The following is a 26,364-nucleotide window of genomic DNA, read 5'->3' on the forward strand; positions in this document are numbered from 1 at the left end:
TGCACACATACTGTATAGGTGTATCTGTGTAAGGGATCTTACAATTTTTATAACAAGTGATTTGAACATTTGTATGTGCCTAACGGTGAGGAAATTAACCAAGCACCCTTCATCCAAAACATCCATCCACTGGCTGTTAATCTGTAAGCATAACCATTTTCACACACATATTGGCATGATTCCCAGTGACAGGAAAACATCAATCTCTTTATTTCTATTGTATTTCAGTGAACCAATGAGACGCTGCAATTACGAAATGTGCACTGTGATAAAACACCACAAATACCCGTCCTGACAGATTATTGATAAGACATCAGTAAAATCAAACCCTCAAACAATGAAGCTGGTACCTTTTTAAAAGACGGAATAAGGGAATAAGGATGTCAGCGGTATTGACCAGTGTTCCTGCCCTTTTATTCTTTTGCCTGATCATGTTTTATTGCAGACTTGCGATGAAACAAACACATGGGCGACACATGGAAAGTGTTGTAAGCGGTCAGCTGAAAGCAGCAAAGATTTATCTGAAGTGTCCTCAGGGGATAACACTGCTACTGTCTAGCTGACTAGGAGCCATGCATGCAGGCAAGCCAATCACATAGGGAATCCCAATTCAGAGCACAAGGGGAAACCAGTTTGATTTTCAAATGACGTTGTGTGACTGAAGTTTCATGTGTAGAAATGCCGTGCAATAGGTGCTTGATCAGAGGTGTGCACCAGTATTAGGGTTAGATGGGTGGATTGTATCTTTCATGTGAATTCAGTGCAGTATGGTTAAAATTATAACAAATGCAACTGGCAGTCATGACATGTGATTGTGTTAGAAAATATGCCAAAAAATGCAGAATGCGTTTAACTTGATCCACAGAGCAGTAGCGAGCTACACAGGAAGGGTCCACCAAAGCAATACAAATATATGTTTTCCATTTTGTTTCATTATCACGACGGTAATAAAGTGTCTACTGGAAACAACAGATTATACCTAGTGTAGGAAGATAGGTCACTGCGTCAGGGGAGCAGGTTGGGTATAGATCCTAAAACAGAGTCAGCAGCAACAAACAGGTACTAACGGGCTTCTAACAAGATCCAACACATCCAACAGACACCCTAGCAGAGAGAGGGGGAGGGGGAGGGAGAGAGAGAGAGAGAGAGAGAGAGAGAGAGAGAGAGAGGTTTCTCTTATTAGGCAGTGATTCATTGCCTCATCAGTCTGAGTTCTGCTGTCAGCTCCACAGTGGCGGTGTTTCTCTGTAAAGATATTTACATGCATTGCAATATGTACTGTATAAATAAACCTTGTGATGTCTGTGTTTCAGCATCATAAAGCAATCATAAAATCCCCCCCCCCCTGCAATGGAAGTAGACCCCCACGAGAAAAGCATGGAGAAAAAATGACTGTGAATCAAGGTGTGTAAAGAAATATTTTTTTTTTTAATGGAGAGACCGGTCAAACACAGGTGTTTCTATAGTCCCTGTAGCTGTGACTGTCAGCTTCTGCCTCTTCCGCCGTGTTGTTTGTCCAGCCGTTCTCGGTATTCATTAGCGGGCATCACACGCCGCGATTGCCCTCGCCTGTGGGTAGTATAGTTTTCTCAGAAGTGGCTGGTGCTTTGACAGCCGGCCATCTGTTTTCCCAGAACGTTTTCTTTCTGTGAGGGGGGGAGTGGAGCACGGAGAGGATTGCGAGTGAGGGGCTATTCCTGGAAACGCGGGCAGACGAGAGGATTCAGCCAGGCATCTGCTGTTATGGTTGTTTGTTTTTTAAGAACACGTTAGGGGGGGGCAGGGAGCGGCTGTCCATGTGATCCTTTAAGAGATTAACACATCTATATATATATATATATATATATATATATATATATATATATATATATATATATATATATATATATATATATTATATACTGTATGTTTTGTATGTACAGAATGCAGTTTTCATTTGATTTAATTAAAAAGAAATAGAGTGAGGTTACCATGTATGAGCCCTGATAAGGTTTGTAGAAAACAAAACGATGTTACAATTTGCTGGGTCCCGTTGCGCTCACTTTACTGCATCATTGCATAATTTATCTGTCAGTCTGCGCTAACCTGGCTTGTCAGAAGAAAAGCGTGATTTTTTGGTCTAACCTGAACACAGTAATTATTGCTGCTTTTTTTTTTTTTCGGTATTAGTTTGACTGAGCTGTAGGGAACGGCCAGTGCGTACTGCAGTGGCCTCTCTCTCTGCTTGTCTCCTGTGATATCAGTGAATCGAGTCAGGGCGGAGAGAGCAAACCAAACTGACACGCACTCAATACTGTCTTTGAAGGGGCAACAGAAGAAGAAGAAGAAGAAAAAAAGCGGTGTTTCTTCTTCGAGTTTCGTGACAAGCAGCTACATCTAGAATGGATGGCGAATTACTTGGGTGAAGAAAAATGACAAAGAAAAGGAAATATCACCTGGACACCTGTAAATGATCAGTTTATTGATGTGATGCTAGTTAACAAAATAATTGCATCAGTTTTACCCATCATGCACTGTAGAGGAGGGCTTCTCAAACTCGGTCCCGGAGACCCCCTGTGGCTGCTGGTTTTCATTCCAGCCGAGCTCTCAGTTATAACTAGACCCTTAATTGAACTGATAATTTGCTTAATTAGACCTTTTTACTTGTTTTCAGCTCTTGAATAGTCGGATTGTTCTTGTGGTTATACCACACCAAAACTGCCAAATCCGATTCTGTCCACCTGGAAGGTGCGGCTCTTCAACAGGGCTGAGACCGGGATGTGCGACTGCACGATCCCACAATTATTAAATCGGTAGAATAACCAGGGAACAGTGTGCTGGTTTCTAACCCCAAATACATCGCTGAGACTCGCACGGCGCCATTGCAGTTATGTGAATATTATCCGGGCGGAGGCTGTGAAAGCAGTTGGCTGAGGCCCCCCTGGACGAGATTCAATATTGTCTTTGGAACTGCAACAAAGAAAGACACGTGTTTTCCAGGAATTGTCTACAAGCCAGCTAGGCCTGCAATATTATTAACCACTTGTCAGTCAATAGGTGGAGGCAGTGCCACCTCCACCAGGAAGCATGCTTTTCAAACAGAGACTTCTTCAAACTGCTGCAAAGGCAGCATCACGCTCTTAAAAAGGAGCACGTTTTCAAAGGGATGCGCAACACGAGGAAAGGGTTTCAGAGCGGTGTATTGTTTTATAGCGTCGCACATTCACAGATGCGTTCAAAAGTAAGAAATCGGATATGTTTGTTAAAAAACTGAAAATAAAACAGAAGCTCTGAATGCGTCTTGGTAAACTTGTATAGCGACAAGACAAAAGCGGTTCATTCATTCATTCATTCATTCATTCATTCATTCATTCATAGCGGCTTTACTGTAACGGTGTGCAGCACATTAATTTGCAGTCTTACTTATGTAAGAGGTGATCTGTAAGGCCAAGTAAATAACATTGACTAGTGATTTACTGCAACGCTTGCTGTAATTTTAGGCAAGCGTTCACGATACTGTAGCTGGACGCGCACACATATCTCAATAAGGTTATCTGCTGCCCTCTGCTGGTCGTTTCAATCCAAAGCAGCGAGCCGACACCTGACAAGATTGACAGCGCCGCTTTCTATTGGCCGAACGCTTCCAGCCGCCGAGTCCTGTACGTGCGGTCAGTCATCCCCATGGCAACACGTTCCTCCCGGTTTGAGGGCAGGGCTGTTTGGACAGGTAAGCGCCATGATAGCGACTGCTGGCTCTCGGTAATATAACAAATAAAACAAATATAAATACAATTAATCACCGGGGAACAGGTAAGGGAGCTTTTTACCTGCAGTAATTTTATATAAGGAGCAAAATTCACGCTTATAAGCACTTTAAAACGCGCTCAAGAAATATAAACACATACAAAGAGGACGCTGTTTTTAAACTTAAGAAAATATAATTATTGTGGTAACGTTTAAGAGGGTGTGTTTTCTCGAATAGCGCCCAGCTAATATATTGCTATCCCGCGGTACGACTTAGCTGTGTGTCTAGTAGTTTAAATTGCGTTTTGGTGTAAGGTGTGTGGCAGTTTTGTGTATCATGAAGTATTATTTAGCGCTGCGGAAAATGTTTGATTCGGTTCTGAAGGAACTGAAACGGGCTGAGCGCCGGCGTGGCTGTGCTGAAGATTGCCCTGATCGTGTTGTTAAATTGAAGAACAGACCACATCAAAACCAAGCATGTGTCTGATCATGTGTCAGCCCTCCAGTCACATCTCAAACACACGTCTCCAAAACTGCAACATGTTCAACATAAAAAACAAACAAACAAAAAAAAACACGTTTACGTATTAAACCCGGACCGATTTCTGTGTGGTGTTAAAAATTAGGCTGTAGAATCTATCTATCTGTCTGTCTGTCTAGGGTCAAAGCGAAGTTGGGTCATGCCCGTTGGGATCATGGATTTTGTAATATTTATAATGCTTATAATAATGCAGAATGGAGGTTGGCATTTCTACTCCCTTTATAGGCAGTATCTTATATTGTGCAGTGCATTTGCAGAATGTGTTCATCATTCCTCTTCACATTAAAATTATATTATGGGACACTTTGTAGTTTCTGGTTGGTTGGACAATTATGATAAATTTACAATGTTGAGATTGGCTAAAGGTAACGGGGGAGGCTGGAAGGAGGAAGCAGGACTCTCTGGCCCGTGAAACTCGCCCCGTGCTGCACGCTGTTAGCCTGTGGGCTGTAGTCAATGTTTTTTGACTGACCCCAGTGTTCTAGACTCTGCTGCTGCTTCCACTAGGCTCCGTGTGTGTATTTTACAGTGGGTAGGGCCAGGAGGGAGGGATTTGATCAAAACACAAAATCATGGGACTGGTTCTCCCATCTCGTGTGCAGTGTAATCCTCAAACCAACCAGAGTTATTTCATGTTTTCGCCTTGAGTTCCTGACTGTTTTTGCGTTGAAGTACTTTCCAATCCGACTCCATGTCTGTACACAATCCTGTCCTGGACTGAAGGGAGAGCACTGTAATGTTGTTTTTTTTCCTCTCTACTTTTCAAGGGCCAGTGAGATTCCACACTGATTAGTGAAAGAGAGACCATGTGGAAGTCACATGAGTGCAGAGGATGAGGTGACAACAACTGCGACCAGAGAGAAGCAACTTTACTACTGGCCTGAGACAGCCAGCGGATCAGCCTCTCTTCCTTTACCCTTCAGACCCCCCGGTACAACAGGGGCGACTGCACTGAGAGCTTTACCAATTACAACAGGAACAACCACAATGAGTAGGAACTCCACCACGCCTACTGACGTCACTGGAGACGCAGCGGCTGGCTACATCTTGGTACCATTCCTCTTCATCACTGTCGTTGGGATAGCTGTTGCCGGGGTTTGTACGCGGTTCGCTTTCTTGCAAAACCACCGCCTCCTCGAATCTGGGTTGGGGAGTAAAGGTTAATCTTTTTTTCTTTTCTCTTTTAAGGTGATGTACGTACAGAAGAAAAGAAGGTAAGCCTTTGCCTTGCTGCTGTATAAAGCACGTCGCTGTGGGATTGGAATGAAGCACTTGAGATCTGAAACTAGCTTTTCTAGGGGTTAGGTAGCGCAGCAGGCTAGTTTTTTTTTTTTTTTTTAGCTTCGTATTTTCAGGTAGTCTCAGCCTAGTTTCACAATTTGTTCTGCAAACCGTGTAATATACTCCTTAACAGTATACAGATGTGGTCAAAAGTTTTTGCACCCTGTAGAATGAACTAATTTTGCTTCATAAAGTTGAGTGAAACCTGCTGAACGATGTTACGTTAACACATTGAATGACATACTGCTTTGTAGTTTTCCATATGCTTGTAGTTTCTTTGATTGCATGCTGTTAAATAAAATATCTAAATTATGTTCATATATATATTTTTTGTACTTTATTGTCTCAATCCCCAAATTCTAGGTGATGCAAAACATTTGGCCACAGCTGTAATTTGTTCACAGCCCTTTGTATACATTTATTTTTTTCTCTGTAGTTCTGAGATTTAAGACCTGACTCTCATGTCCTTGCATTTGGACTCATTAGGAACCCTTCCACAGTCCGTGTGAGTTTGAGAGAGCAAGTTCTATCAGCCCGCAGTTGTAGCTAGGGGCTGACACTGTTTCAGTTGAAATGCATTTCATCTTATTCTGCTGCGGATGGAAACCAATGAGTTTGGTTTTGGAAAGCGTGGTTTCCGTGCTGGAGGGGTTACACAGTGGCTGGGGCCCCACTGCTAATTGAACCCGTGTTTGGGTTTCAGGGTAGACAGATTACGACACCAGCTGCTGCCCGTGTACACCTACGACCCTTCAGAGGAGCTGGGCGAGGCGGAGCAAGAGCTGCTGTTGAGGGAAGAAGACACAAAGGTACCCGAGGGCCGGTGCGACTAACATTTCCAAAATGTGATTGAAGTCATCAGGGCAGCATTTCATCTAGAGCTGTTGGCTTCAGTGGTAGGCATGGAGCTGAAGTTTCATACGGCAATCCAGGGTGATTCCTTAATCCAGCTGTTGCTTACCCCCGTGGGGAACAGGCTGATCAGATCAACCCCGTAAAGTCTGCTTTTAGATGTTCTCTTGGAAGTTCTAATACGTGTATAAATTCCATCACAATCCATGACAACACAGCATGCTGGCGTCCTCTGCTGGTAGAGGCAAGGCAGGCCTGGAGTGATGTCTGCAGCTTTTACAGCCTCTGTTCTGTGGGCTGGGGGCGTGGTTTAAATGAGAAATTACATTGTTTAAGCTGAGTGCTTCCCCTTGATTGCTGTAGTTGCTTGGTAACAAGCACATTTCTGAAGGCAAGTGTTTGAAAGAATGGAGCTGAGCCACAATTGGGAGATTGTTTTTTTTTTTTCAGCCAGTCGATCGGGATTAACCCAATACTCTCCACTGCTCCCAGTGTGGAAAATGCTCCCATCGGTGTCCTTTATGCACTAAGCCTGCGTGTGAGGGTGTATCACACCACACAATCACGCTGTGAAATTACTTTCCTGTCTGTGTGTTGGTAGTCATTGCATGTAGTTTTATGATTTTATTTATTATGCAGAATCATATTTTGGTCCCAAGACTACACAGCCCTATGCGTAGGAGCATAACACAGTCAACGATCATGCAAACGATTATTGTTATTTTTTTTCTAGTTTGTTTTAAATAAGGACTAGGAGACCTGCGTCCTTGAAATTGAAAATTTGGAGTTACGGCATTGGCGACTCTTCTAAATAAAAAAAAATCTCTTCAGAATGTATTCAGCAGTGCAGGGCTGGTCACAGTGTGATCCCTGGTGTATGACAAGGCTGGTTTGAGGATGGCGGGATGACATATGATTCCCTTATTACAGCCTGAGCCTTTTCCTCCCGTCTAGAGTCTGAGCGCAGAAGAAACGGGAGCCTTGCAAGGCTGTAGGTCATGAAGGCAGAGTAGGCAAGGCTTTCAGCTGGAAAGGTAACTCGCAGCTTCTCATCTCTACTTCAAACAAAGGGATCAGGCCAGTCTGTGCTCTTTTGAAATTGCAGACTGGTTCTGCTGCTTTTCCTTTCACATCTTTTAACTGTTTTTGTTCCATCAATCGCACAGTCAAAAATGACCTTGATTTTAAAGGTTATCGCTAATGAAATAAATGTGAACTGTGACTCACTTCCATTTTCTATGTAGGTGCTGCAGGCTGTGATATTATATTACATTGTCCTTGGGGGTCAATGCATTTCTATTATAAGGAAAGCAGCTGGTTGGTAATGCTAGGACAGGCGATATTAAAAGCTTCTGGGAAATGCAAGTGTAACAGACGTGTCTGAAGTGACGGCATTCAAAGTGATGTGCTTTCTGTAACCAAAACGAGGTACAAGATGTATTTATTTTATTGATTTATTTATAACCTGCATTTCTTTCAAACACTGCACTTGTGAGGTCAACATCGACTTCTCGACAGTTAAGATTAGCTAGGAGCGCTTTATCTTTGTTGCAGACAAACTTGAACGCACACACACGCTTCGGGTCTTTTGAATATTGTAAATACTTGTATCATGCTTTTTTGTCCTGATTTTAAAACATATTTGATATGCAAAATCATCGAAACCTAGAATATTTGTAAATAATTTTTACATAAAAAAACAGTATCAATTAATTATTACATGGGTTAAAATAACTCCCATTGCATAGCAGTTCGATCCATTCCTGGTTTTGCTATGAGTTTAGCAAGACGCACCTCAGCATGTTACCTCCACACTGTAGCTAATCAAGCTAGTACTAAAATCTGGACAGGGTGGAAGTGCTATGCAGTAGGATTCTGATTTCCCTGTCTTAGTGGCTGGTCATGTGGTTCTGTAATTCTGTGGTCTGTTCCCTGTGTAGGTGTTACAGAGCTGGGGAAGGGCTTATCAGCACCGGCGTCCCCCCCTCTTGAAGGATGTCCATGCGTGAGGCTGGGTGTCTGCACCAGCACAGAGACTGGCAGACGGGCTCGGTGAATCCTGCCAATTGAACGATTCGTTGTCTGCTGCAGTGGAGTTGCAGCACCTGTTTGAGACAGAACGATGATTTCAAATTGTTTGTTTTTCACATGCTTTCCTTCACCCTGCCCAATATTTTTGATTCGGTCGTCCAAAATCCAGTGTTTCTCGACTCTTGAGTTTCGTACTGAAGTCGATTACTCCTGCTTTCATTATCCGGTGTTCAATCCTATCCCGGCCAAAATATAACAAACTTCAAGATACTAAGTGCAAATGATTAGTTTTTTATTTAACAAAAAAAAAACACATCATTTTTTTTTTTTTTTTACAGTGTTGTTTGTTAATGTCGTTCTGTTTGTTGAAACCTTAAAAGCACTGTTTAATATCCAGGAGGTGTTAAATTATATATTCCTTCCTGTTATAGATATATATATATATATATAATATATATATATATATATATATATATATATATTATTAAATTTTGGATTTATAGTTGTGTAATTATAATCTACGGATCTAGCAGAAACATTTTGACTTTACCTTCCAATTCTTTATTCAAACTGCCCTGTTAGTCACACTGGAAAAGGTGGGAAAAACCCCAGTGTTTAATAATTTACTCTAACAGCACTTACTGTAGTTATGCAATAATAAGTCATTCTCGATGTCTTCAGTGCTTTAAGGGTTCAGATTCTTGTATCCCTGGGTTTGGTGTGCTTTCCAACCCCACATCTCTCAATGTGAACCAAAACACAAACTTGCAGCGTTGGGGTTCTTTGAGTACTACTGCATGTGCCACCGTGATGGTTTTGTAGTTCTGGAGATGTACTGCAGTTACTATGAAAACCCTCTTTATAAGAATTCCCGTTAAAGGAGGTCAGGCTTGCTACACTGACAGCGTACGTGTCCCCGCGGCAGTTTGATTAGAGAGGGCGGAATGTTCTTTACCACGTTACCACAAGTTTGAGCTTGGGATGTGACATGTTTTGTTTTTTTTGCACGTACCCACGGTCCCGGCTACAGATCGTTTCTAATCAGCATTGAGCTGTTTGTTTCACAGATGAATGCTACTTTGTGCAACACGCTGATAACAATATTGTACCACTAGCCAGACCTTGGTTTCACAGACGATTCCTTGTGGCTGCTCAGGAAAGCATACCCTAAGTGGTCTAGCAAAGTCAATATCTGTTCCAGCTATTGGTACATAATTTCACAGCATGCTACAAAAAAGCTTAGTTATTATAGAAAGTCAAAATGTTACTGCATCACTTGCATTTCTGCTAATCTGGAGTGTCTGTGCTGTTCTTCACCACTAGAGGTCACTGTGGTACAGAGATAAATTCTACCATGTATGCCTGTTAGGGACTTGCTTTTCCAAACTTGGTGAGTGAATTTTTAGTAAATTTTGATCAGTTTTAAAATCTGCTTTGTTTTTGTATTTGTTTTTCTATTTTGTATGGTTTTTGTATTTTGTATACTGGACCGTGAGAGTGAGCTTGAACTGCTATATTCATCAGGGTGAAGTATAACCTTTAACCTGAGTTACAGAGCTCAGTGATGAAGAGCCATAAAATGCGAGTGTAAAGTATAGAAGCCACAGAGAATGCAGACACTTGGGTGAGTGCGACTATGTGCACACTGAAACAGCTATAGTGGTGCAGCATAGCTGTGTGATCCCATTTTGTTTTGTTTAGAAAAAATTGTGAATGTTTCATTATTGTTATTGTGCTGCACGTGCCATTTTGAAATGCTGTTTAAAAAAAAAAAAAAAAAAAAAACCATTCTGTTGTGAAGCTTGATTTATTGGCAGCAGCTATTAAAAATATTCTTTCTGGGTGGGGGGGGGGTGGGGAAATCCTTTGTAAATTTGGGTGTTATCCCTAGAGTCAGATCGATGCATTTCTATGCAGAGTACCAGCAATCCGGGGTGCACTGGGTGCTGCAGTAAAATACAAAGCTTCCCTCGTTTGGCGACGGCACAGGTTTTGCAATGCTCAGTTCACGTGTGCCTGACCAGCAATTCAGTGAGAACCAGCGATCTGTGAGGCTTCACTGCAAGCTCTGTGCAGTCTGGAGAGCTGAGATAAGTCCTTGTGATTCTCTGTGGAATTGTGGATGGATGCGCAGCTTCCCTCAATTTCATTTTCAGTGTCATTTTACACTAATTACCTTGTCCTTGTATTCTGTCTCAGTTAGCTTTGGTTTACTTTTTACCCCCCCCCCCCCCCCCCCCCCCCCCCCCCCCCCCCCCCCTTTTTTTTTTTTTTACAATTATTTGTTCTTATTTTTATTTAGAAACATTTCCTGCTGTATTTTAAAAGTTAGAATTCGTCGTATCTTTAATCTTCCTTGAACAGTAATGTATATTGCATTCCCGTACATCAGATTTCTTTACACATTTACTTTTCAAATATTATATACAACCATTGAAAATGCTTCCATTCCGCTACACTGCTTTTAAAAGCAAACTAATTGCTGTCTGAAAATGTTGTGAATACTGAACTTGTATTTATGACCACTGATGACAAAGTCCCTTGTGAACTTTTGTAACGAGGCCATGGAGTGACGACTGAAATGTATTCTAACTGTAGAAAAATATTATAATCCACACAGTTTAAACACATCAATAAAACAGTTTATTCAAGTACTGCGAACGAGAACCCAAGATCAGAAAGACAAAACAGTACACCGCATCTTTGAAATCACCTGATCAGAAGAGTTTAAAACCATTTTGTAAGTGTACCCCAAAACCGTTCCCTGACCAAGTCCCACACCTGTGGAAATCTAACTCCAGGAGCGCTGCCCTACCACCCAGTCGAGTCTCCCCCTCTCACACAAACAGGGCTCTGTTTCAAGAACTATTAATCTAGACATAGAAAGAACACTTTTTCCCCCAGTTATTAACATGTGTTAGGGTGGTGGTATTACAATAGCCCCTTCCAACCCCCTGGGAACGAGCCCTTGAGTGTGCCCACGTATCCAGCGCTTGGGATAAACTTGCAGTCCAGGTTTATAGCCACGATATTATATTTATATTTAACAGTGTTATACCTGAAGCGACTGTGAGTCAGTGTTGTACACTGTATGCACTGTAGAGCTACGCATGTCAAACAGGTTTATTTAGGTACTGGGTTAGGTCATTAACCTGGATTGATAATTAGCATTAGTCCAAGCAGAAACAAGGCTGGAACGGCAGAATAAGACAGGCTTTTAATTTGGAAACAAACTCAAAGGTCATCCTCATTCACAGGCTCTGCAAAACATGTGTTAACTTGTTCAACAACAGTGTTTGCGTGCTGATGTAATTTGTGTGTTGGGTGTCGTTAAAACCTGTTGAAGCTGTTGTGAAATCTCCTTTTTATGAGGTCCAGTTCTCTATCATTATACCACTATACTCTGTCCCTTTGGTGATCTCACTGGAGAGATGCATATATTCTATTATTATTTTGTCTCGCTAGGTCAGTTGGACACATTTACCACAATGCCTGTGCATTTAGCTAAAATAGCAGAACATGTTTTATATGGGAAAGCCATTGGAGATACCTATTCTGCCGCTCCAACCCTGCTAAAATCAACCCTTCAAAACAGTGATCATCTAACAACTTTGAACCAGCAGTGCAGATAGAGTGCTCTCAGTCCAAATGGCTTGTAACCATAGCTTTATCTTATTGTTAAAGATTGACAGACTGTTTACCAGGTACAGCAGCATCCTAAGAATTAAAACTTAAATTCTTCTAGAGGTAGTTACAAAACAAATTTAAAAAAAACATTTGATCAGTGTTACTGTGACACAGAAACACCAGTACACGGTAAAGTAAAACACACACACACACACACACAAAAAAAACATTTTGCAATTTTGTTGATAGAAAAAAAGAAATGTAAGAGCAATACTCTGCTTGCAAGTCCCTTGAAAAGTTAAGATTTTGTATTTTTGCATGCAGCACGCTGTCCACCACCAGACTGGCACAGAAATGCAACATTGCACAGGAAAACCCAGAACTGAACAAAGCACACACACATACAGCCGTCTGCAAAACCAAAACATTTTTCTTTGCGATTATTATTATTATTATTTTTTTTGCCTTAACATATTCACAGTCACTATAATCTGATTCTCTGGGTTTTACTTGAAATGTCACAATTGTGTTTTCCTAGAAAGGTAGCAGTCTCTGTACATACACTATAGCAGCACTCAGATAAATTGCCTGGCTGCATTTGTTTGTATAATTTAAGTTCATTTAAAAGCATTGTAGCTGAAGTATGGGGCACGATTGTATACTGCTAGCAGTTCATTCCCATTTAAAAATGCAGCATTCCCAAAACTTCCAATATTCCTGTATTTCTACTGGATAGGAGAAGGATTCTTCTTGGTGTAGGAATAATCATCTATAATGGAACCACTTAGAATTCTAACGGGGGGGGGGGGGGGAGGTTTCCAGAATAGCCACTGCTACAGAAAGGGAGTGTGGAAGATAACTTTAAAAATCTCTGAGTGGATAAGAGGAGTGCAGCAGGCTTTGTGTGTTTGGAATGAATTGAAAATAAGGAGCTGCCTTTTTATATTATCAATGAAACAGAATCATAGTTTCATTAAAGTTACGGGAGAAAAATATGAGTGATGTTGTTTCAGACAACACTTAAGAAACAGATTTAAAAATACTTTAATTTCTTTTTTTTGTTTTTTACTACTTTTAGTATAATTTGAAGACAAATTAGCAGTACTGTACAGGAAAATAAGTTTTTCTGGGTGTGCTGAAAAGGGCTAAATGTGATTTAAAACACACAAAAATGTTTAAAAAACAAAGCAGAAGTCAATGCATGCCATTATTCTACAGCATTACCATACTAGACCTATATACAAGTGGATCCCAGAACCTTTCACTAGCTCGTACACAAAGTCACCACAATGGCCACCCTGTTACACAGCGTGCTTCAAAAAGCAAGTACAACTGCAACAGCATGACTATTCAACAACAGATGGTTCTGAGCGACTGTCTGTAGCAGCAAGAACGTCCCTTTTTGTATTTGGACAGCGTAGTCCGAGATGGACTTTCAGTGCGCGGTGGTGTGGATGCAGGACGGGTGAACTCGGTTTGAAAGGGTGCCCGTACCTGGGTGATTTCAGTAACCAGGGCGGCCAGCGCTTGCACATGTTTTAGTTGTGGGAGATCTTGGGGTTCAGCTGTGAAATTAGCCCAGTGTTGTATTTTGTGGGGGTAAATAAAAATATTCCAATTGCTGTCCTATATACAAATCTCCTTAATGACGAGGCATGGGAAAAGAGGCTACAACAGACAACTGTTGTTTGAATAGAAGGATATATATATATATATATATATATATATATATATATATATATATATATATATATATGATCTGGCGAGTGTAACTCAGACGCTGAACATGATTAAGCTGTTACAAATATTAAACACAATCACATTTTGAGAAGTTACGCCAGTATCTGAGTTTAAGAGACTCTGTGAGATCAACCCACAGCTTATAGGAATGGAGTGTGCTCCTTAAACAGGGAAGAAAGCAGATCTAGGGCATTTTAGAATACGCTTTTATGTTTTAAAATCAAATTTTAAATTGCCAACCACTGGCACATCACCTGCCCACCTCAACATTTTTAGCTAGTTTGTATTGTGCACAAGGCAATGGGATATAACATTGCCACAACAACATTTTTTTTTTTTTTTTGCAGTTCAAGTATATGAAAGCACTAGAAGATTGCCAGATAAACATCACTAGGAATTGAATACTGCACCCAATGAACACACTATATAAAAAAGCTGAAATGTCATTTATTATTGTTTTTTAATACAACTCTCTCTCTCTACCTGTTTATAAGAACACAGATGAAATGAGGTATGCCGAGCGAGGGGTGGCAGCCAGTCCAGATCTGTCTGCAGCATCAACAGCGTCTATTGATATATATCTTGAAGTAGTAGCAGCAGCACTGAGTTGAGTAGAGACCCAGATTGTGATCAGCCATGTTCCCTGACTAAGAAATTTTAAAAAGCAGCAAGTTTGATCTGACTTAACCCCTTAACACCCAGCCATTATCCTGCCCTAGCGATACTCTAGTGGTCTGTCTGGACCCAAGCTTCCTGCCTCTACACCAAGTGTGTTCTGCTGAATGAAGGTTTGTATTGGGAACAGTGGTTTTAAAAAGAGGTACAGAATACACACAGGGCTGGGGTACAAGAGGTATGTGTGTGTGGGGTACCAATTCATTGTAATGCCCCTACGTTCATGTTTTTTTTCTTCAAATCAGGATCTAAACATTTGTTTTCTACATCTGCATTGTTTTCCAGTGCTCTTCCAACTTAGAACAGAAATTGCTCTGTGTGAATCAGAGCTAAAAAATGAAGCTTGTGAACAGGTATCTTATTGGACATTTTTGAGGGAACAGGAGGGGGAGGCTGGGGCAGGGATTAATACCCCAACCCCAGCTGTTTTGAGTGTAGGGCTCTGAGCAGTGGCCCCCTGACACACAGAGAACTCAGAAAAGCAGGATCCTGGGACATACCTTTAGTTTCCAAACAATCACACATCAATTTAATTTCTTAAAAAAAAAAAAAAAAAAAAAACAAAAAACAAAAAAAACACAAAACGGGTTAAAAAAACCAAAACAAACATGTGCAGCACAGATTTACCCCCCCCCGGCTCTCTTGATATTAAACACAGTTGACAGCGTTTAGAATTTGTGAGGCCTGCATAGTTCTTTACAGACCAGACAAACAGTAAATGGGGGAGAAAGTATCAATGAAGCTACATAAGTCAGGAAAGGGCTCCTAAAAACAGACTACCAGAGTTTACCAACGAACACAAACAAGGACCTAGCTTTAGGTGCTCCCTTTATGATCATAACTGGCAGATTAGGGCACTAAATACACTCAACCTGCCACCAGCTTTAAAAGATGAACCCCAGCCTTCAGCTGGCACGTGGGTGACTGGATTTTGTTTTTACATTGAGAGAGACACAGCCCTACAACAAAAATCAATAAGATTAAAAAAAGCCACACTTCTATACTACAAAAAAAACAAAAACATACTTTGTAGGTTATGTAAATTCACCTTTGTCCAGTATAAAATACCACTGTTAGCAATACCTAAAACCCTTCTGAAAACGAGAGATACCCCGGTTTGTAGTGTATATATTATATCAATGTCTTTTTCCAGTGCTGCAGCAGGTAGCGAGCGGGTGGGTGAAATGCGTCCGGCTCCCATGCCAACAGGAGCGCTCCAACAGAGGGAGGGCGGCGAGACGCAAGGTTTGGATTTCGAGTTTCAGTCCAGCTCTGACAGGAAGTCAGTACGTTGAGTAATGAGGTAGTGTGGTCAAGATGGCCTTACTGCTCCTCTTCATCCTCCTCTGAAGATTCGTGGGATCCCTGTTCCTCCTCTTCCTCTTTCTCCTGGGAGCAAAGGAAAAAAGAAAAATCAGAACCAGGTTGTGACGTCTCCACTCGGATCACCTTTTCACAACTGCAGTACATTCCTAAAAATCAGACTAACAGTGGCCACTCAAGCTCCTCAGTGCTTGGTATTCAATAGGCTGGTGCATGACCCTCCCTCCCTCACTTGGAATGGCAGCCTTGGCTCATAGCCAGCTCAAGTTTGGCTGAAGTTGCTCCAAAACCGATGTGACTCACATTTTTGTACTCTTTGGCAAAACCTGAAAGGGATTTTTCACAGCCTCGTCAGCACAGAGGAATGACCAGAGTTTATAGTAAACAGCTCAACGAACAAAGGGGGGGGGGCAGGGCAGCAGAAGAGTTAAACGAAAAGAACGTGTTCATGTTTATTTTGATTGTGCTGTTGTACATTATACTCTCAGCGACAATAAGGGTGGGCTTCTGGTTGTTAAAGGAAACTTGTATGCATTTACAGTTCACAATGGGATGCAGATATTAAAAGGGACAGATGGAGGCCTGAATGGACAGTTATAGTAACGAGGGGGAGCTGGGCAGAGAGTACTGAATGTACGGAGATCATGGTTTTGTGGTTACTCCTGCTGCCCAGGGCCACTTAGTGAACAGTATGAGTCAGCCAGTAGCAGGATGCTGGTGATGACTCAACACCCACAAACACCCCCCCCTCGTCCAGTCTCTGGATTTTCATTCATAAAAATACAAGCTACAAGGAAGGGGGAACTCTGGGTTATTCCTCTATCACAGCGGAGCAGGAAGCAGAGGACACAGCGTGCTTTGGATCCGAGGAGTGACACTCGTGAGTCAGACAGGAAAAAGGACCCATGTGAATAAAATGCAAAGAATGTGCCAAAACAAATCCCACACAGCTTCCTAAAGGAGCCCAGCCACACTGCAGCGTGGACTGTTCAACAGGGGAGCTTTCACTTTCCCTTATTGTGCATGCAAAGGCCCCAGCGAGAAACCATGCTTTCCCCAGTGCTGGCACCCACGCCCAACCAAACAGAAGCAACAGCATTGTAATGGCATACCAGATTCCTGTTCACAACGCCCTGCGTAGTTCAGTAAAACTCAAGGTGTTCTTTGGACAGTTGCTACAATTGGAATGTGGTGCCTCGCAATTAAAAGTCACCCGTAGTTTTCAGCCCTCTAGGACCTACCTAGTTTAGTTAACGCGGTGTGGGGAGACAAGTACTGAACTTGCAGCAGCACGTGAAAATATACATCAGGATCGGTTTTAAAATCAGAAAGCGAAACTAAACTTAGGACACATCTGTGAAGCTGATATTTTCAGCACAGTCTCACAAGGCAGACTCTACACCTTTAAAAAGCAGGTGGCTACAGTCTGACGCTCTTGTCCAGATTGTGGGTAGAAAGCTGCTAGTGAGGAGCCTGACACTGCAGCAGCAGGAAGAGTGTGGAGAGCAGACACACACAGACATGTCTGCAGAAGAAGGAGTCACTTCTGCTCCTCTCCCCGGCCAGACGTTTCCGCAGGAAGGTCTGTGTGCCTCGTTCTGCTTTCCACTTCACTGTTCCCCTCTCTGCACCGTTTAGAGCTGCAGGTTCATCTCAGCCCTGGTCTTTGCACAGAAGTTGCAGTTTTTCTGCTGAAGGCACAGAGATCGGCAGGAGGGAAGGTGGGAGGCGAGGTGGTAAGCCTCCCACATCATGGCAAAGGAATTCATTAGAGAAAACAGACTGGCGATGAGTAAAAGGAAACCACACTAATTTGGATCAGGCCTGTGGTCTCCCACACACTCAGCAAACCATAAAAGGAGGAGGTGATAAAACACAATCCCAGATACAATACCTACATCATAGTAACACCGAGTAGGCAAATATACTACATGCTTTGATGTTGCTGGTATTGCACAAGTTTAAAGTTGCTATAGCAACAGAAGGCCTTTCTGTGTTTATTTCCTGTAGAGCAGGGAAGAGGGCTTCAACGAATCTAGTTTCCGATGAGCAACGGAACGATGGTAACAGGTGGCACTGAAGCTTCAAGAACAGAGGGAACTATACCGACAGGACGTTTTACTTACCGCTTTTTTAGGTCTTCCTCTGGGCTTTCCCCTTGCAGCGGCTGCCATTTTCTGTAATTGGGGACGGGGGACAAAAATAAATAAACGTAATGTTGCCAACTGCACTCAAGCTCCGACCACAAAGCTCCCCTTCCCTCGTTTAAAACATCCCCATACCACACCAACTACTGCCCATACCCTCCGCTCCAACCACCAGCCACCCCCTCCCTCCGCTCCAACCACCAGCCACCCCCTCCCTCCGCTCCAACCCACAGACCATGCTGCTTTTCTCCCAGTCCCCCAACTCCAGCCACATTGCTGCCTGCATGCAATGTGACTGGAGCCATTTTGTACAAAAACCTTTTAAATCGGCTATGAATTTTTTTTTTAGATCTGCTGTGTTTAATAAATGTCACCACTAGACACTAGATGGAGTCAGACTGGGAAGCAGTAGACACTAGGCAGGCAGATGGTCTGTAGGCATTAAGTTCAATGTTTATCATCACTGAGGCGGACAGCAGATGTATGGGGGGGGGGGTACAGGCAGGGGGTAGGGGGACCAGAGCAGCCAATCTGACAGAGGGGAGCCAGACTGCATTGTGCACCAAGGCCACAGAGCTCAGGAGAGGTCCAAGCATGCTGCTATGCTGACCAGAGCTGCAGGGAGAGGGAGAGCGCGGAGTAGGTGCGCTTCATCTTTGTAAACCTCAATGAGCCTGTACAGCAAAGCCCTACAATGAGGACATTCCAAACAGGAGGCAGATAGGAAGATATCAACTGAACAAAGCTGCAAGTCATAAGCAGGAAAGAGAACACGACATTAAAAACAGGAAATTGGACGAGGAGAAATAGATATAAAAACAGATAAAAATGCATACAGGAGAGCGACAGACTACAAAATAGAAGTGTGGAGCCACTTCGCCTGTCCGATAAACCCATTTTGAATGGGGCAACAAAAACAATTAAAACCCATTTCCCATATGGAACAGTGCCAGATAAACACATGGTTTCTACAGCAACCTTGTCTAGAGACAACATACAAACAAAACTTATCTGGATGTACTGTGTGGGCTGAGCAAGGCTCTGACTTGCTTACTGAATTATTTAAAAATGCTGGTTGTGGAGCGACACTAATGAGGCTGCAGTGACTGGGCAAGATGTGAAGCAGCTGCTAGGCAGGGCTCAGGAGGGCTTCTTTGGGACTCCCAATGGCTACTCCAGACCTCACCAGCCAGCCAGCCAGCCCCCCCCAGCAGCAAGAGACCAGAGCGAGCTAGCAAACACACTCTGTGTCACCCCTCCTCCACCCCGGCCACGTTGCAGAAACCAAGACTTCTGCTCAGCCTCGATCTGTCCAGTAAGGTTTAACCCACAGCAGTGCACTTAAAAGCCCTTACTATTAAAGCACTGATCACTATGCATTATGAGCGAAGGCGATATGAAGAGACTAGTTTAATAGACCCTTGCCCTTCCTGTCCACACTGCTTCAAGGTGCCTGTAGGGGGCAACTCACTCTGCTCTTGGAGGTGCTCTTGTTTTTGCTGCCCTTCGGCCGGCCGCGAGGTCGCTTGGGTGTCGGCGCTCCACTGGGTTCCTATAAAATCAAAAAAAAAAAAAGGGAGGGTCAGTTTCAAATACAACACTCGCACAGTAAAATCTGCAGAACAGGGCTTATTTCTTAGAGTACCTCTTACTACTGGAAAAGGCAAGTCATGCCAAATTAGAATCCAGACAGAGGAGACAATTCGTACCAAAAGCAAGCACTGGTCTGCTGAAGGAGAGCCACGCAAGACTGTAGCGCAAATTTCATTTCTAAAAGAGTCAGACTGTCTATATAAAAAGGTGCAACAAATCCCAAAAACTAAAAATTTGCAGAAATCCATTTTAGGATTCCTGAGCTGGAGTACAAGTAGTTTATAACCGCCTCCCGTTGCAAGTATAGTACGCGCAAGCCCATTGGGCTCACAGAACTATGTAGCGGCAAGCAGATTCAGAGAAGGCAGGGTAATGCCAGATTGGTCCTCTGTTTTTCCCCATCGACGGGGGCCACTAAAGTAGAGGGCACAACAAGAAATTATAATGTGAAACAATGCAACTGTGGAACACTACAGCTTTAAAAATATGTAACAAGCTGTTGAATTAAAGCTGCTGGCTTTGTAATAGGGAAGTCTTTGGTTGAAATTAGGCTCAGTGATTACTGGACAACGTCACACAGAGGTTTGCCACACTGTCTGCGTGACAAGCCAGCATACGCTGTAGCGTGTCTGTTCTGTTGTCCCTTAAATATTTCAGCAAGGTTAATCGTGTTCTCTTCCCTGCTCCCTGACTGCCAGAGTATCAGAATCTTAAGAATCACTCACTGTCAGGGACAAAAGCTACTCCCGAGTCACCCATGATTATGACTGCAGGAAATGGAGATTTGCACCTCAGAAGTCAATACAATATGACAACAGCTTTCCTACCAGGAAAATATGTTTTTACTCCAGTACCTGTTAAGATAAGCAAGTGAGCTCCCAAGTGACGCACCCAGTAAAGGCGCTCTGCGTGGAGTGCAGGATGCTCCCTATAGCCTGGAGGTTGCTGGTTCGAGTCCAGGCTATTCCATTGCCGGACGTGGACGGGAGCTCCCAGGGAGCGGCGCACGATTGGCCGAGCGCCGCCCGGGGTGGGGAGGGCTTAGGTCGGCCAGGGTGTCCTTGGCACACCAGCAACCCCTATAGACTGGCCGGGTGACTGCAGGCCTGCCTGCAAGCAGCCCAGAGCTGTGTGGTCCTCTGACGCTGCAGCTCTGAGGCAGCTGCATGGCGGGCCTGCAGAGTGAAAAGTGATTGTTTGCCACCATAACTGGCAAATTATGAAAAAATAAATAAAAATCTGAGGCCACTGGAAGTGGACAAAAAAAGAAACAAGTCTGTAAACCAAACATTGCTGAGCAATCAGGTGCCCGCACCCTATTCGGAGCGACAGATCAATCCCCCTTGGTCACCGGCGAGACCACAGATGTGAAACAGACACAGGTGCCAAAGCCAACCTACTTTAACCAGATCACCCCCTTTCCTTGATAAAAGCCAATTTCTCCGGGTTTATCTTGTACATCAACATGATTCACTGGTCAAGTTAAGAGCTGCACAAATTAGTCACAGCTGCTTTCTACCCCCAACCCCCCCCCCCCCCAAATGACTTCCTGAAAATGGAAGTTTCATCAACAAAGAAATAGCAAATCACTGGGGAAACAAAACCTTTACAACAATAGTTAAGTTATGGACACTTGTTCTTAACACCGAAAATGTCTTTGCATTTCCAATGCTGTCACTTATTGTGGATATTTGCAGTGCGCAAATAAGCACTATTTCTCCTAAAAAGGGAGAAAAAAAAGCAAGTACTAGACAATAAACTTAACTCTCATCACCACTCTGGAACCGAGCAGAAAAAAGGGCTCATCAAGCTGCAGGTTCAGCCAGGGGTGCTGTTACTTTGTCTTAAGCAAAAGAGGACCTTTTGATTCATAGCAACCAAGTCCTCTTTAGCAGTTTCCACTGCAGTAAAGAGATAAATGGACTCCTACCCCTGCAGCCAGCCTCATCCTGAAAACAGCACCTGCTGTGCAGATGCAGCCAGGAGAAAAAGAAAGGGTTACAAACAAAGAAATGAATTCATCTGAATACATGTGGCGTGACACTCAAGCACGGGCTTCTCTATTTCAATGCTGATGAATGAGGCAGTGCACACTATAATAGGGGAGGTCAGCAGTGGCAGGGCTAGGGTTAAAACAAAAAGGAGGCGGGCCATGCTGTCTGATGCAGGCCCGCTAACGAACACATGAATAATGCATCCGGCAGGAGATTACAGTGCTGCAGCTTACCGCCTCCCTCCTCTCTCCCTCCTCTGTTTACAGCCGCAGCCATTAGCAACCCTGTAACCAGACACCACCAGCACCTACGCTACCGTCAGCCAATGGCAGGCCACGCTCCTCACCCTGCACCAATCAGAGGGGAGGGGAGGAGGGAGCTGCAGGTTACTGCAGGTTTAAAGGGCTCAGTTTACACAAGGCTGACAGTCCGCAGGGCCCGAGATACCAACAGCAAGATAGCGAGAATGCTAAGGGGGAGGGGGGTGCAGACCCCCCCCATTTATATCACAGCAGTCCTGTGTCTATATCATCTCTCTTATTTGACCAGATAAAGTTATGCTTCACCATTACAGCAAATATTTACAGATCCTTAATTGCATAACGGAATAATTTAACCACATTATGTCCCTGTAAAATGTAAAACAGCAGTAATATAGTTTAGTGCATTAGCATTGCTAGCACAGGATGCTTTGAAGTATGTCTCATTATGATATGTTAACACTGGTTAACACTTCAGCCTACTGAACACCAATGAAACTTCACCATATGGCATCACAAGGACTTATATATATATATATATATATATATATATATATATATATATATATATATATATAAGAGATAGAACCAGAAGACTAGAAATGCTGTTTTAACCAACTGGCCATAGAAGGAGGATATGCTTTAGTAGAGTGTCTTCAGGCACTATTGATTTGCGATCTAATGAAACATCAACACTGAGCAGCCCAGCACACTCCATCATAGACGCCCTTTGCCCCCACTAAAATGGCCACCAGGAATTCTGCAGCATGCCTCTGGCAGCCATTTTAGAAAGCCTGTAAACAAAAGGTCTAAACAGGCAGATGCATCGGTGCCACACACTGACGCACATGCCATGGGCCTGGAGGAGAAACAGCTTGCCAGGGCTTAAAGAAATGTGGGGGGGGGGGATTTACTGATCCCACCCCACAGTATGAGACAAATAGTTCGGTTTATAGCTTTGCAAAGCTCCAGTCCCAATCACACTTCCAAGGCCACAGGAATTAAGCACAACACACCCCAACAAGAGATATTCCACTAATGGGAGTGACCTCAAATTAAACCCATAACAATCATCTCCACAGTGCTCGGGGAAGGGGTGAAACCTAGACTCTGGAAAGTGGTCTCTACAATAAGCTTTCTCTATATTGCAAGGCAAGATTAGATACATTATCTTGAATAAAAGACACATGTCATGGGTTTTGGCCAGAAACATGCTTATGCAAATGGTATATAGAATTCTGCATCTCACTACTGTAATTCTGATCACATTGTGGCTGGAAATTGATACTGAACTGATAACTCTTCCGTATTCATGTGTGCACAAACTGAAAATTAAGTGCTTGGGTTTAGTAGATCTTCCAAATCCCAAAACGCAGTTCTGCTCCCTATCTATCCCCTATTATGGCGGGGTTTATTTCTGGGCACAAGCCATGCGGCATGTGTGCCTTGCTGGTAAATTCTAAACTGGTACTTACTTCAACAGCTTTTACTTCAGGCTGTTTCCTCGGTCTCCCTCTCCCCCGTTTCTCTGCCCCGTCTTTATCTTTCGAAGACAGAGCTTGGTTGCCCTTTGCGCCGGAATCGCTCATTTTTCTGTCCGTCTGTACCAAGAGAAAATAAAAATACGAGTCAACAAACCACAGGGATACTGAGACAAGAGCAGCATGCCGACACCAACTGTATTATCATGCACTCTGAAGATATTTCGACTGCCCTCTAACTATTGCGTCGGAAGTATGCATTTTCTAGTCAAGGGTTAGAAAGTGCATGCTTCCAGGAAATAAGTGCTCCACACTTTCAAAAGTAGCACATTAATGGAATTGTATTCTGCACAGAAAAAAGATTAAGGATTTCAACATTAACCATTAAAAGTTATGTCCAAACAAACAAAGGCGGTCACTGTATTTCACGCGTAAATAGTCAATAAAAACTTGGTCGCCTTAAGTAAAATTATTTGTGAATTAACTGTCTGACGGCTGTTGCATATAACGCAAACTAAACAAAAACACAACACGTGGCTCCCAACAAATACGACTTAACACGTTAATTCAGCATCAAATATTCCGCCACACCTATTATTTTTTTTTACGTTTTGCCCCTTTAAATAAATTGCATGCAAAAAAAAAAAAAAAAAGAGCATCAAACTCAATTCGTGAGAATACAAAACCTCACCACGCACATAAACCGAAAGGTCTCTGAATTACTAAACGCATCCAGCAAAGCAATCGTTTGCAAGGCCAGACAAGCAATCGACCAGACGCTAATTGGAAGGGTAAGCAATTAGGACAAACTACAAAGAAACCGGTTTAAAAAAAAAAAAAAAAAAAAAAAAAAAAAAAAAAATGCCTAATGAAATTGAAACCAAGCAACATCTTAATATTAAAAAAAAAGAGCGTTGGCTTTGCAGGTTCTGACAATATATATATAGTTAGTTGATAAACCTTCTTGCTATACATGTGAGAATCAACCTGCGTCCATTGTTCAAGGAAACAGGCGCCATAAAAACGTATAATGTTAAACGTGCCATGTAGCTACACAGAAGGAAGCATGTTCAACACATGATCGGTGCAAAGAAAACCGGATTAACAAAAAAAAACAAATAGCGACTACAGAAACAAATATATACATTACATAAATACAACATGAAAGAGAGACACCGAGGCTTTAGAAAACGACAATAACAAAACGTGACAGCGAAGCGCCTGTACAAACGAACGCATCAGTGCAAAAGTGCAATGGTCTAGCAAAACATATTAACGTGAAATAGTTCTGTTTAAAATAAATAATTACAAAACCTCGAGTTTAAACCTGCGGTTACAAACTTTCAATTGAAAATACGCGACCGCGACCCCCCCCAGTGCTCTTTCCCTCGTATTTACAGTATACAGCATGGAGAGCGACGTGCAGATTTAAATCCTCCTCATTTCTATACCGGAAAATAAAATTGCTCAAGCCGCAGCTGTGCTCATCTACATGCAACCGATTTTAGAAGTTGAGCAATTAAAAAGCTGACGGGTTCAAAGCCGGTGCAAGAAACAGATATGCCGGCGAGATGAAATAGAAATGCCGCATCTGAAACAACAATTCCAAGAATGTAGCTATGAGGCCACGATCTTAAACAACGATTCGATTAATTCTGAAAAAAACCCAGAGCTACACCACAATCGACACACATGCAAGACTGAAAGAGAGAACACAGAATTAAAAACGAAAGCTATTTAACAAGCCACCGCCATGATCACGCCTGCTGCAAGCCAGGAATAACACAGAAACACATTCTCAAACCTGCTGCTTCGCAAACCCCAGCTACACTTCCAGATCCTATCAGCAACATGCGACTAAGCACGAATACAACATGCACTCCGAAACACACGCAAACGCGATACAAAAAAAAAAAAAAAAAAAATAGAGACAGACCACAGTTCTTGTTTTCTGCAAACAGCAAGCAAGGTCAATGCAAACGCGATCAAAATAAACCGTGTTGTACCACAAATCCTCAGGAAGGTTGATCGCTGAAACATGTGCATTTTTTTTTTTTTTAAGCGACTAAGAGCAGGATATTTTTTTTTTAAAAAAAGTGCATTACCATCGCTACATTAAGCGTATATAAATATCTTTTTTTTTTGCAAATATGCAAAGGTGACGCCAGCCACACACATACACAACCAAGGCCGGTTTAGAGAGCACACACACCGAGCTCTGGAGAATCCGGCTTCGCTCGCTGTGCTCTGATCAAATAAAACCAACACAAGCTCTGATCAAATAAAAACACAACACAAGCTCTGATCAAATAAAAAAAAACAACACAAGCTCTCCTCCTGCAGCCTGCCCGTGTCTGCTCGCTAGCTGGCTTCCCTCCCGACCACTTTTTAAACCTTTCAATCGGAAGCTGATGCAGATACAAGGCAAAGGAAACGGGCAACACAAACCCAGCCCTTTATTTAAAAAAAACAAAAAAAAAACAAAACACGTTTTTTAAAACCAACCCAACAAGTATGAGGCACACTAGAGGAAGTAAAAAAAAAAAACAGTTACCAGATTTAAAAAAAAAAAAAAAAAAAAAAAACCTTGAGTCCTGGACCCGATCCAAATTGTGCTAAAAATAGACCTTAGCCCTCCCGAATGAAATAAAAGCAAATCGCAACAGGAGGTTTAAGGCAATTTAAGGAGGATCCCGGGTGAGAGATATAATCAGAAAGGGGCGGGGATATGATAATAGGATTGAAACCGCGCTTTAAAACACGATTTATTACCAGAGGGGGGAAAAAAAAAAAAAGATTTAAAACAACGAGTGTGGATTTTAAAATGCAATATTTACAGGTGGACGCAGGTGCGCTATTTATTTAGTTTCAATATCCTCTTATTTTTGCGTTTTACTTTAAAGGCCCCTTTGGTGAGTTTAAGTCGGTCCGCAGTTATTGTCGTGTTAATCGGGTATATTGAATATTCCAAAAACACACATTTAAATATATTGCGATTTATTAAAACAAACAAAGAAAACGCTCAGCAAACGGCGGTAACTCAAGTGAGAAGCACATTAAAAGGTCGCCCAGCTGATAAAAGGTTAGCTATACCAC

The 26,364-nt window shown here is 42.6% G+C and overlaps 2 protein-coding genes across 11 annotated transcripts; one reads left to right on the forward strand and one right to left on the reverse strand.

Moving 5' to 3' along the window:
- Positions 1-1,365: 1,365 nt before the first annotated feature.
- Positions 1,366-8,821, forward strand: LOC121299623 (small integral membrane protein 29-like). Of its 4 annotated transcripts, XM_041227466.1 has the most exons (6): positions 3,393-3,706; positions 5,032-5,359; positions 5,453-5,478; positions 6,249-6,354; positions 7,352-7,431; positions 8,338-8,422. In XM_041227466.1, the coding sequence occupies exons 2-5, from the start codon at positions 5,084-5,086 to the stop codon at positions 7,397-7,399; spliced, it is 456 nt and encodes a 151-aa protein (XP_041083400.1). In that variant the 5' UTR covers positions 3,393-3,706; positions 5,032-5,083; the 3' UTR covers positions 7,400-7,431; positions 8,338-8,422. The 4 variants fall into 4 exon arrangements, with proteins under 4 accessions (XP_041083398.1, XP_041083400.1, XP_041083397.1 ...); XM_041227464.1 differs by lacking the exons at positions 3,393-3,706; positions 7,352-7,431 and adding an exon at positions 1,366-1,404 and having other exon boundaries at positions 8,338-8,821; XM_041227463.1 differs by lacking the exon at positions 7,352-7,431 and having other exon boundaries at positions 3,399-3,706; positions 8,338-8,821.
- A 6,705-nt stretch (positions 8,822-15,526) lies between these two features.
- LOC121299944 (high mobility group protein HMG-I/HMG-Y-like) lies at positions 15,527-25,735 on the reverse strand. Of its 7 annotated transcripts, none has more exons than XM_041228211.1 (5): positions 25,481-25,735; positions 23,263-23,388; positions 19,412-19,492; positions 17,920-17,970; positions 15,527-15,859 (listed from the first exon to the last, which is right to left on the reverse strand). In XM_041228211.1, the coding sequence occupies exons 2-5, from the start codon at positions 23,374-23,376 to the stop codon at positions 15,794-15,796; spliced, it is 312 nt and encodes a 103-aa protein (XP_041084145.1). In that variant the 5' UTR covers positions 23,377-23,388; positions 25,481-25,735; the 3' UTR covers positions 15,527-15,793. The 7 variants fall into 7 exon arrangements, with proteins under 7 accessions (XP_041084145.1, XP_041084144.1, XP_041084146.1 ...); XM_041228210.1 differs by lacking the exon at positions 25,481-25,735 and adding an exon at positions 25,374-25,398; XM_041228212.1 differs by lacking the exon at positions 25,481-25,735 and adding an exon at positions 25,073-25,166.
- Positions 25,736-26,364: the final 629 nt, after the last annotated feature.

This window comes from Polyodon spathula, chromosome 25, assembly GCF_017654505.1.
Source record: "Polyodon spathula isolate WHYD16114869_AA chromosome 25, ASM1765450v1, whole genome shotgun sequence".
NCBI classification, from domain to species: Eukaryota; Metazoa; Chordata; class Actinopteri; order Acipenseriformes; family Polyodontidae; genus Polyodon; species Polyodon spathula.

What these genes read in the sequence shown, in the direction of transcription:
- LOC121299623 (XM_041227464.1), top strand. Translation starts at nt 5,084, where the DNA reads ATGAGTGCAGAGGATGAGGTGACAACAACTGCGACCAGAGAGAAGCAA. An exon ending in TTGGGATAGCTGTTGCCGGG is followed by an intron (nt 5,360 to 5,452) that starts GTTTGTACGCGG and finishes TTCTCTTTTAAG; the next exon opens with GTGATGTACGTACAGAAGAA. An exon ending in TGAGGGAAGAAGACACAAAG is followed by an intron (nt 6,355 to 8,337) that starts GTACCCGAGGGC and finishes TTCCCTGTGTAG; the next exon opens with GTGTTACAGAGCTGGGGAAG.
- LOC121299944 (XM_041228208.1), bottom strand. An exon ending in CTGAAGTAAAAGCTGTTGAA is followed by an intron (nt 19,493 to 23,262) that starts GTAAGTACCAGT and finishes TTGATTTTATAG; the next exon opens with GAACCCAGTGGAGCGCCGAC. An exon ending in AGAGCACCTCCAAGAGCAGA is followed by an intron (nt 17,971 to 19,411) that starts GTGAGTTGCCCC and finishes CCCCAATTACAG; the next exon opens with AAAATGGCAGCCGCTGCAAG.